The sequence below is a fragment of the Chiloscyllium plagiosum genome, chromosome 38 (genome assembly GCF_004010195.1).
Source record: "Chiloscyllium plagiosum isolate BGI_BamShark_2017 chromosome 38, ASM401019v2, whole genome shotgun sequence".
NCBI classification, from domain to species: Eukaryota; Metazoa; Chordata; class Chondrichthyes; order Orectolobiformes; family Hemiscylliidae; genus Chiloscyllium; species Chiloscyllium plagiosum.
In genome coordinates, this window is record NC_057747.1 from 422,418 (window position 1) to 433,784 (window position 11,367).

Sequence of the window (11,367 nt, forward strand, 5' to 3'; positions counted from 1 at the left end):
TTATTGAGAGTTACAGAATATGTAGAAGGCTGGATAGGATGGAAATTAAAAAGATAGTAGGAGAAGCTGGGACTGAAGGCACAGCCTCAGGATAAAGGGATGACTCTTTAGAATGGAGATGAGGAGAAATTTCTTCAGTTGGTGGGTGATGAATCTATGGAAGTCATGGTCACAGAAGGCAGTGGAGGCCAAATCATTAAGTGCACTTCAGACAGATAGGTTCTTGATTAATAAAGAACTCAAAGGATAGTATTAAAGGCAAAGAGGAGGCTTATTCATTGACCAGAAAAAACAGCGCACCTGAGGACCCAGAGAAATTTAAAATTTCGGACAGGACAAAAAGGGTTTAATTCGGAAGGGGAAAATAAAATATGAGAGTAAGCTTGTTGAAAGCATAAGAACTGGCTGCAAAAGCTTCTATAGATATGTGAGGAGAACAAGACAGGTGAAGACAAATGTAGGTCCCTCACAGTTAGAATCAAGTGAATTCATAATGGATATCAAAGAGATGGCAGACCAACTGAACAAATATTTTGGATCTGTCTTCACTGAGGACAGCACAAATAACATTCAGAAATGCTAGCAGATACAGGGTCAAGCAGAAAGGAGGAATGGAAGGAAATCCTGATTCATGGTACTTGGTAAATTGATGGAATAAAACCCAATAAATCACGAGGGCTTGATGCTCTGCATCCCAGAGTTATTAAGGAAGTGGCTCTAGAAATAGTAGAGGCATTGGTGATCATTTTCCAGCATTCTATAGATTCTGGAAGAGTTGCAATGGATTGAAGGGTAGCTCATATAACCCTTTGAAAAAGGAGGGAGGGAGAAAATGGGCAATTATAGACTGTTTAGCCTGACATCGGTGGTGGGGAAAATACAATTAAGGATGTAATAACTGAGCATTTGGAAGCAGTGACAGGATTGATCCAAGTCAGCATGGATTCACTAAAGGGAAATCATGCTTGATAAATCTTCTGGAAATGTTTGAGGATGTGAGCAGCAGTGTGGACAAGGGTGAATCCAAGGATGTTGTATATCTGGACTTTCAAAAGGCTTTGACAAGGCCCCACACAAGATATTAGTGCGGAAAATTAAAGCTCATGGTATTGGAGGTAATGTATTGACGTTGAGAACTTGTTGGTAGACACGAAGCAGAGTTGGAATAAACAGGTCCTTTTCAGAGTGGCGGGCAGTAGCAAGTGGGGTATCACAGTGCTCAGTGCTGCCATCCCAGCTGATATTAACGAATTGGATGAAGGAATTGAATCCAAATTTGCAGACGACGCTGAACTGGGTGGCAGTGTGAGCTGTGAGGAGAATGCAAGAGACTGCAGGTGACTTAGACAGGCTGGCTGAGTGAGCAAATACTTGGGCAAACGCAATATAATGTGGTTAAATGTGAGGTTATCCATTTTGGTCTCAAAAACAGGAAGGCAGATTATCTGAGTGGTGGCAGTTTAGGAAAAGGTGAGGTGCAACAAGACCTAGGTGTCATAGTGGAACTGTCACTGAAGGTTGACATGCAGGTGCAGCAACCAATGAGGAAAAGCTAATGGCATGTTGGCCTTCATAGCGAGAAGATTCGAATATAGGAGTAGGGATTCCTGTCCTGCTATACAGGGCTTTGGTGAGGCCACACCTTGAGTATGATGTGCAGTTTTGATCTCCTCGTCTGAGGAAGAACATTATTGAGGGAGTCCAGCAAAGGTCTCCAGACCAATTCCTGGGATGGCAGGACTGACATACAAAGAAAGAATGGATTGACTGGGTTTTCACTTGCTGAAATTTATACTGATGGTGCAGCTTCTCCAATACTGCTGCCAATGCCCCATGAATGAAAGCCCATCTCTGCTGCAACAGCTTTGGAATCACACATTGGCATCGGATAAAGATGTTTCAAAGGATGAATTTGCTCATGGCTTAGGAGGTTCTTCTGATTTAGTTAAAAAGTCTCTTTCATGGTCCTATGTATGTGGCTGGTAAACCCATGGACATGGGGTTACCAGCCACATACCCTACTACACTACTGAGGTTTCTCTCCAGCCCTGAGCAGATGTCCCAAACCCTGACACCAGGGAGACAACAGAGCCTTCTATACTGACACACTCAGATACAGAGAACAGTGTCTATCCCTCTGAATATACCATGTCGGTTACCTCGTCATTTATATTTACTCCTTGCCTAAATGGCTTCTACCCTGGTCAGTTCACTCATTCACTCTGCAATCCACTTTCTTATCCATGCAAGTTACCAGAAGCTGCTGGACAATTGCAAAGGTCGAGCATCTTCAATTTTTAATCTACTTTGCCCTCTTACATCGTCTTGACCCTGACCACTGGCCAAATCAAATGACACTTTCTTCCAGAAGACAGTCTGGAAAATAAGTGCCTAGATAACTTTCCCCACCCCTAGTGCAACACAGTCCCTGTACCTCAGTGTCAAGCTCATTCAGACAGCCAAAGCTGTTTGAGCTACAGACACTTGCTCCTGATGCAGTTGTCTTGGACCATGCCAGTAGCTATCAACTCCCACAATGCAGCTGCAAAATATGGCATTGTCTGCCATCCTTATTAATTATGCCGTAACTTTTTATTTGTCTGAATTTATTTTAATAAACCTTACTAACCATAATGAGCTTTACAATAGCTATATATAAATATACCTTACTGTTGTTCATAAAACCTTACAATTATTAATAAGTCATACAAATTACTAAAGGTTGACAAGAAATCACTCACAAATTATCCGCTTCACGATGATGCTACAATTGCATATTTTTTCCAAATAGCAGTCTGTTCTGAACCCAGAGGCCAAGACTTCTCACCACTTCCACTGCTTTTAAACTCAAACTACTCAGTTTTCGCACTGCTGAGATATGCTACTTAGTAGCGTTAATTATATCTTGTAATGCTTTTACACAAACGTCAGGCTTTTTAAGTAAAGCAAACAAAAATTGGTTCCTCACCAGATCAGCCACTTTGGCCAAATCGATCATCGAGTTCATATCATTCCCACATTCCATGATGGAGATACGGCGCTTTTTTCCTGTTCGAAATCAAAGCATATTTAGCCATAAAAACCTGTAAGGACTATTCAAAGGATAATGAAAAGTTAGCGAAAATTAATCCAAATTTCAGAGAGAGATACAAGGAAGCTGATGTCACACTCCCACAATTTATGCAATTCATTCGATATCATCAGCAATCATCAATGTACAGCTCACTCCTCTATTCAAGTCCTGCCTAAATATGGCAAGCAGCTCTGGTCCTGGAGTGTACGTTTTGAGATCATCATTTTAATAATCAAAACAGTTTGACAACACGGGTACAAATGTTGATAGATCAACCAATATACAACACAATCTGGATAATTCAGTATCATCAAATAATTTTAAGTGTTGACATTTATAGACATACCTGTAATTACAGTTACTGGGCCCCTGATGTTCGTTAGCTTTTGCTTCGTGAAATTTCGAATAAGGCATCGAATGAGTGTACTCTTTCCAACTTTTGGGGGTCCCATGACAACAACGACAATCGGTGGGGGCTCCAATGGTGTCCGGTCAACCACAGGGATATGGTGCTTTTTAGTTTTCAAGTCCTGAGCCCTATTTATGATAGTGTTAAATAAAATTATTGACTATTATCACACAAGATTCCTTTTCCTAAGCAGGGGAATTACAATCAAGCAATTACAATTTAAGGTCACTTCCTAACGTGCACCTCCATCAGTCTGAACCACTATTCAATTAGCTTCACCTACGCACTTTGTCTAAACCCTTTTAGTTCAGGTATCATTCCACAAAATCTGCGCTGCGCACCCTTCAATGCCAATATATTCTGCTGAGGTACAGTGCTCAAATCTAACAGAACTTAACTTTCACCCCTTTGCTTTCCAGACCCCAAGGTAAAGGTCAATTTGAGGATTTAATTTTCATTTGGACCTGTTTAATAGCTTTGAGTGAGTTTTGTACATGGACAAAACAATCCTCTGATCTGCAGGTGATGTCACACTTCCACAACTTATACGATTCATTCGATATCATCAGCAATCTTCAATGTAGAGCTCACTCCTCTATTCAAGTCTTGCCTAAAAACTACAAGCAGCTCAGGTCCAAATGCAGTCTCCTGCGGGTCACCAACAGTCAAATCCTTTCTTCAAAACCTCACTGAAGGCCTTCAGGAAGTCTATATATAGATAGACAGCACAGAACTAAACCATCATTCAGCCCATCAAGTCTCAACGACCAGTGTCTTAGTCCCATTTTTTGCCTTTTCCACGTTTGAGCCTTTTTTTCTTTTAATGTATTTTTCAAACTCTCTTTTGAAAGAGAATATTGAGTCTGTGCTGACCATCCAATCCTCCCCTAGTCACTCAGTGCACTGATACTTAGACCATTGTGATGCCTTCTGGGGAAGGTGGGACCTGTACACGAAGAACGAGTTGCACCTGAACTGGAGGGGCACAAATGTCCTGGGTGAGAGATTTGTTTGTGTGGTTCGGGAAGGTTTAAACTGGTTTGGCAAGGGGGTAGGAACCAGAGCTACATATTTGAGAAGTGGGTAGTTGTAGATGGGGCAGTGTCAGAACGTAGTGAATCTATCGGGAAAGTTTTTCACGTGATAAAACAAAGGGATCGGTTAGAGTGTGTCTGCTTTAAAACAAGTGTCAGAAATAAAAGTGATCAACTTAGAGCATGAATCAGTACTTGGGACTATCATGTTGTGGCCATAACGGAGATGTGGATTTCACAGGGGCAGGAATGGTTGCTAGATGTTCCAGGGTTTACAGCGTTTACAAAGATCAGGGGAGGTTGGAAAAAGAGGAGGGGTTTTAGCATTGCTAATCAGAAAGTGCATCACAGCTACAGAAACAAAGGTTGTTGAGGAAGGTTTGTCTACTGAGTCAGTATGGGTGGAAGTTAGGAACAGCAAGGGAATAGCCACCACAATGGGGGGTTTCTACAGGCCTCCTAATAGATTAGATTAGATTACTTACAATGTGGAAACAACCCTTCGGCCCAACAAGTCCACACCGACCCTCCAAAGAGCAACCCACCCAGACCCATTCCCCTACACCTAACACTACGGGCAATTTAGCATGGCCAATTCACCTAACCTGCACATCTTTTGGACTGTGGGAGGAAACCGGAGCACCTGGAGGAAATCCACGCAGACACGGGGAGAATGTGCAAACTCCACACAGTCAGTCGCCCAAGGTGGGAATTGAACCCGGGTCTCTGGTGCTAAATCGAAGAACTCATAGGCTGGCAGATTTTGTAAAAAATGCAGATGTAGCAGGGTTGTTGTTATGGGTGACTTCAACTTTCCCAATATTGACTGGAACCTCCTTAGTGCGGGTGGTTTGGATGGAGCTGTTTTTGTCAGGTGTGGTCAGGAGAGTTTCCTTACTCAGTATGCAGGTAGGCTAATGAGGGGAGAGGCCATTTTGGACTTGGTGCTCTGCACTGATGTCAGATCTCACGGTGGGAGAACACTTTGGTGACAGCGACCACAACTGTCTCACATTTACCATAGCCTTGGAGGGGGAAAGGAGCAGCTACCAAGGAAAGATATTTGATTGGGGAAAAGGAAATTATGACACTATCAAACAGGAGTTGGGAAGTACAGATTGGGAGTAATTGTTCCACAGAAAGGGCACATCAGACATGTGGAGACTGTTTAAGGAACAGTTATAGTGAGTGATGCACAAATTTGTTCCACTGAGACAGGCAAGAAGGGGTAAGATTAAGGAGCCTTGGATGATGAGAACAGAGGAGCTTGTCGTCAAAAGGAAGAAGGCAGCTTACGTAAGGTGGAGGAAACATGGATCTAGCACAGCTTTAGAGGATTACAGGCTTACTAGAAAGGAGCTCAGAAATGACTGAGGAGAGCAGCAGGGGCCACGAAAAAGGCTTGGCTTGGATGGATTAGAGAGAACCCAAAGGCATTTTACTCATATGTGAGGACTAAGAGAATGATCATGGAGAAGGTCAGGGATAGTGTAGGGAACTTTTGCATGGAGTCTGAGCAGATAGGGGAAGCCCTAAATGAGTTTTTTGCTTTGGTTTTCATCAAGGAAAGGGACCTTGTTGTGAATGAGAACTTTGAGGAGCTGGGAAACAGGCTTGAGCAGATCAAGATTGGTGAAGTTGATGTGATGGAAATTTTAGCAAACATTAAGATTTATAAGTCTCCAAGGCCAGACCAGATTTATCCTCGGTTGCCCCTGGAAGTGAGAAAGGAGGTTGCTAAGCCGCTGGCGAAGATCTTTCTTTCCTCACACTCCACAGGAGACGTACCGAAGGATTGGAAGGAGGCGAATGTTGTTCCTCTTTTCAAGAAAGGTAATAGGGCAATCCCTGGCAATTACAGACCAGTCTTTCTTTGGAAAGAATTCTGAGGGATAGGATTTATGACTATTTGGAAAAGCATAGCCTGATTAAAGGCAGTCAGTATTGCATTGTGAGGGGCAGGTCATACCTAACTAATCTTATTGAGTCCTTTGAGGAGGTGACGAGACAGGTTGACAAAGGTCGAGCAGTGGATGTGGTGTATCTGGACTTCAGCAAGGCATTTGATAAGGTTCCCCATGTTAGGCTCATTCATAAAGTCAGAAGGTACGGGAGACAGAGAGATTTGGCTGTCTGGATTCAGAATTGGTTGGCTGACAGAAGGCAGAGAGTGGTTATAGATGGAAAGTATTCTGCCTGGAGATCAGTGGTGTCCCGCAGGACTCTGTTCTTGGGGCTCTGCTCTTTGTAGTTTTTATAAATGACTTAGATGAGGAGGTTGAGGGGTGGGTTAGTAAATTTGCAGATGACACAAAGGTTGGAGGTGCCGTTGATAGTATTGAGGACTATTGCAGGCTGCAGCGTGACATAGACAGGATGTAGAGCTGGGTTCAGAAATGGCAGATGGAGTTCAACCTGGATAAATGCGAAGTGATGCATTTTGGAAGTCGAACCTGATTGCTAAATATAGGATTAAAGACCGGATTCTTGGCATTGTGAAGGAACAGAGGTATCTTGGTGTTCAAGTGCACCCTCAAAGATGCCACCCAAGTGGATAGGGTTGTTAAAAAAGCATGTGGTGTTTTGGTTTTCATTAACAGGGGGATCAAGTTTAAGAGCTGGGAGGTTTTGCTGCAGCTCTACAAGACCCTGGTGAGACCACACTTAGAATATTGTGTCCAGTTCTGGTCGCCCTATTATAAGAAAGATACGGAGGTTTTGGAGAGGGTGCAAAGAAGGTTGCTGCCTGGACTGGATGGCTTGTTTTACGAAGAGAGGTTGACTAAACTCGGACTTTTCTCTCTGGAGAGGAGGTGGAAGAGAGGTGACCTAATTGAGTATACAAGGTAACGAGAGGCATGGATAGAGTCAATAGCCAGAGACATTTCCCCCGGGCAGGATTGACTGGTACGAGGGGTCATAGTTTTAAGATATTAGGAGGAAGGTATAGAGGAGATGACAGAGGTAGGCTCTTTATGCAGAGAGTTGTGAATGCATGGAATGCATTGCCATCGGTGGTGGTGGAAGCAGAGTCATTAGGGACATTTAAGCAACTGCAGGACATGCACATGGACAGCAGTGAATTGAAGGGTGTGTAGGTTAGGTTATTTTATTTTAGATTAGGAATAATCCTCTGTACAACATCGTGGGCCGAAGGGCCTGTTCTGTGCTGTACTTTTCTATGTTCTATTCCTTTTTTTCTGAACTACTCAACAATCTGAAATCTGTACTCTCTCGTTCTTGAGTGTACAGCCACTAGAAACAGGTTCTTATTACTTACTGCATCCAAATCTTTCTTGATTTTAAATATTTCTGTAAAATCATTCTTAGCCTTTTGTGTCTTAAAGAGTACAACCTCAGCTTCTCCAATCTATCCTCTTCACAACAACTCTGCATCCAAGGCTTACTTCAGTAAATATTTTCTGCATCCTCTCCAAAGCTGAAGTTAGTGTACAGAATTTAAGGTAATTGGGCAAACATATGTTTTCGATATATTGTGTAAGATTTCCTAGCTTTCTCACCATTTAGAATGCCCAGCCTGCCACATGAACTCAATATTACCTCCTTCGTTAGTCTGGACCAAAATTGAGCCTGACCCCATTCTTCATCCCAAAATTTATCACCTCACACATTTCTACAACAAGTTTCATCTGCAACACATCCACCCAGTTTCTTCTGACCATGTCCTCTTGAAGTTTATTATCTTCCTTGCTGCTCCACAAACTGCAATGGTTTACAAGCATGTCTGAAGAGCACTTCTAAAAGTTTGAGTCAATTGTAAAGGGATAAAACTATGATCCTCTTGGTGAATTAAAAAATTATTTCATTTGTCCTGGTGACTCTTGACAAGAAAAATTGTTCCAACAGAATGGATGTTCAAAAAAAAAGTGTGGCTGGCAGAAAAGCTGGAGGATATGGACAGTGCACAGACGCAGACATAAAGACAAAGCAGACAGAGATAAAAAGATGGAGAATTCTGATGAGTTAAAGAAGGAAAACAGTCCCAGCAAGATGTCAGCTTCTCTGGCAGAGGAACAGACAGGGGTTCGCGAAGAAAGCTGATTAAAAACATCCAAACTCTGGAAAACTCTGAACAAATCAGATACGAAAGATTTAGATGCTTTCCCAGAAGTGCTGAAACCACAAACCAGGAATTTTTTAAAAATAGAATCTCTACACCATGGAAACAGGCCATTCTGTCCAACAAGTCCCACCGACGCTCCAAAGAGCATTTCATCGGGACTCCCCCCACAATGTAACCCAGCATTTCCCATGGCTAATCCATCTAGCCTGCACGATCCTGGACACTATGGGCAATTTAACATGGCTAATCCACCTAACCTTACCTATCTTTCGACTATGGGATGAAACTAGAGCACCCATAGGAAACCCATGCAAACATGAGGAGAGTGTGCAAACTCCTATTGCCGCCATCATGTTATTGGTTGGTTGTTAAAAAGGAATTCTGGAAAATTACACCATCAGCACTGCTGTTACCCAAGGAAGAGAGAGCTTGTAGATCATGCCTTGCCTGGTGATGAAAGTTGAACCCATGCAATTCAAAGGTCAAAGCTTTGTTAGACCTGACCCAATGCACGCATTTAAAGAACAGCAAATTGTTGAGTTCTGTTTCTGTCTAATGCAGAGGAGGAATGCTTGTAATCATATTATTGTGTGTTAGCAACATAAAGTACAATTGGTTAATTTATTTATTTGAAACAATTTGTCTATTATATTTAATTTGGTTTTGATTTATGTTAAAGGAAAAGTTCCAAAAAGGTTGAAATTTCTTAACTTGGTTAATTGTTTCAAATAGGGATTTTAATTACTTGGAGAAAGTGAGGACTGCAGATGCTGGAGATCAGAGCTGAAAAATGTGTTGCTGGAAAAGCGCAGCAGGTCAGGCAGCATCCAAGGAGCAGGCGAATCGACGATTCGGGCATAAGCCCTTCTTCAGGAATGAAAGCCCTTCTTCATTCCTGAAGAAGGGCTTATACCCAAAATGTCGATTCTCCTGCTCCTTGGATGCTGCCTGACCTGCTGCGCTTTTCCAGCAACACATTTTTCAGCATTTTAATTACTTGACCAACATTCACCCTCAACCAACTAAATATATAAACCAATTCTTGCTATTTGTGGAGTTTTGCTGTATGCAGATTTGTTATAAAGTTGAAAGCGTGTATTGTACCTCTAAGAGAGAATGAATGCTGTTCTAACTGAGAGATTACAAGTACCTGTGTATATGACTAGTTGACAGTCCCAGAGTGTACTGGAAAATTAAAGTATGTAGCATTTGGCTGTGAAATGGATACTTGAGTTTTGGTTACTATTTTGACAAGAACTTGATTTTAACAAATCAGCATAAATAATGTCCGAGGATACTAAAATCCAATCAAGTTTGAATTTATTGTTTTGCCAACATCAAACCAATGAGATGATCCGATGTTGGGGTATAAAAATGCGAACACTTTAAAATTTGGAGAGCAACTGCTATTGAGACTGACACACTTGGTGATCTAACATCTTGCTCTCCATTAGGAAACACTCTCTATCAAAAGTACCTTTTCATATAAAACATTCTTGCAGTAAAAAGAAAGACAATGACCCAGGGAGATTTTCAGCCAGAAGACAAAAGACACAGAAAACGACAGTGGCTGTGTAGTTTTGAAATCAATTTAATTTAATTTTAATAAGTGTCTTATCAGAACAGCATATTGTTATAGAGTTGGAGGCAGATAGTAAGCAGTTAAGAGAAAGCAGGTCTTAGAGTTGTGAATAGTGCTTGTTTAAAGTTCTGATTTACTGTTAAAAATAAATTGTTATTTTCTTTAAATAGTGGAATTTGAGAGTTCTCGGTCACTCATATTTTAACAGATTGTGAGGTGTGCTTTTCTGGGTGTTTGGATTTAAGTGACAGATGGATTCACCTCCGTGTCGTAACAGACTAGCTGTCATTTTGATTCTCTTCCTGGTGCTTTTTTTTCCTGTTTTGCTTTCAGGTAATAGTACATGTTCTCACGGGAAACTCCATAAGCCTGAAATCAAATAGTTATTGTCCAAACCCAGGCCTGTCTGAAATGTGTGTTTAACTGATACTGTAACTGTTGCGTTTCCACTGTTCCAGCCATCTTACAATTTGGATACCAGTTACAATGATTCACAAACCTTCCTTCAATGAGCTACAAAGACATTCTTCTTCACCAGCCAAGACTAATCCTACAGCCATTGTAGTGTAATTCAGGCCTCACCTGTGAAAGGTTTTCGCCATGCGCACTGCACTCTGGACAGTGAAAGCCTTGGGATTTCTCTTCTGTGGATCGACTTCATCTTCGATACCCAGTCCCTTCAGACGCCGCTGCTTCTTTCTTGCTGCCTTAGGTCCACTGTGCCGTTTACGATGTGCCTTCTTCTGCACCTCCTCCATGATTCTCTTGTGCAAATTAAATCACATCAGAAGTTTTTCACATTGCAATCAATTAGGCATATTTTCCTTGAAGCTCCCAGCTAAATGACTCCTAACAACTCTCACAGTTGATGTTAACTGGACCAGAACTTCCAAACCGAACAAACATCTACCCACTAAAATCCATCTTCCTTCTTCTTCCACCCTCCCCCCACACACACCTCATTTCACGCTCCCTCACTCTATCCTTCCCTCTCTCCCTCATAGAACCATTACAGTCTGGAAGCAGGCCATTCAGCCCATGAAGTCCACACCGACCCTCAAACAGCATCTCACCATATCCTTATAACTCGACATTTCACATGGCTGTACATCCCTGGACACTTTGTGCAATTTAGCATGGCCAATTCACCTAGGCTACATCTTAGTAGTCCTCTCCCTCTTCTCC

General features: G+C 42.0%; 1 protein-coding gene across 1 annotated transcript in view; it reads right to left on the reverse strand.

The window, feature by feature from the left end:
* Positions 1-11,367, reverse strand: part of bms1 (BMS1 ribosome biogenesis factor) — a 117,745-nt gene that overhangs the window by 106,157 nt on the left and 221 nt on the right. Inside the window, exons 2-4 of the mRNA XM_043678628.1 lie at positions 10,765-10,944; positions 3,420-3,610; positions 2,969-3,048 (exon numbers count right to left, since the gene is read on the reverse strand). Coding sequence (XP_043534563.1) covers positions 2,969-3,048; positions 3,420-3,610; positions 10,765-10,940 — 447 coding nt within the window. The 5' untranslated portion in view covers positions 10,941-10,944. The remainder of the gene's footprint in view (positions 1-2,968; positions 3,049-3,419; positions 3,611-10,764; positions 10,945-11,367) is intronic.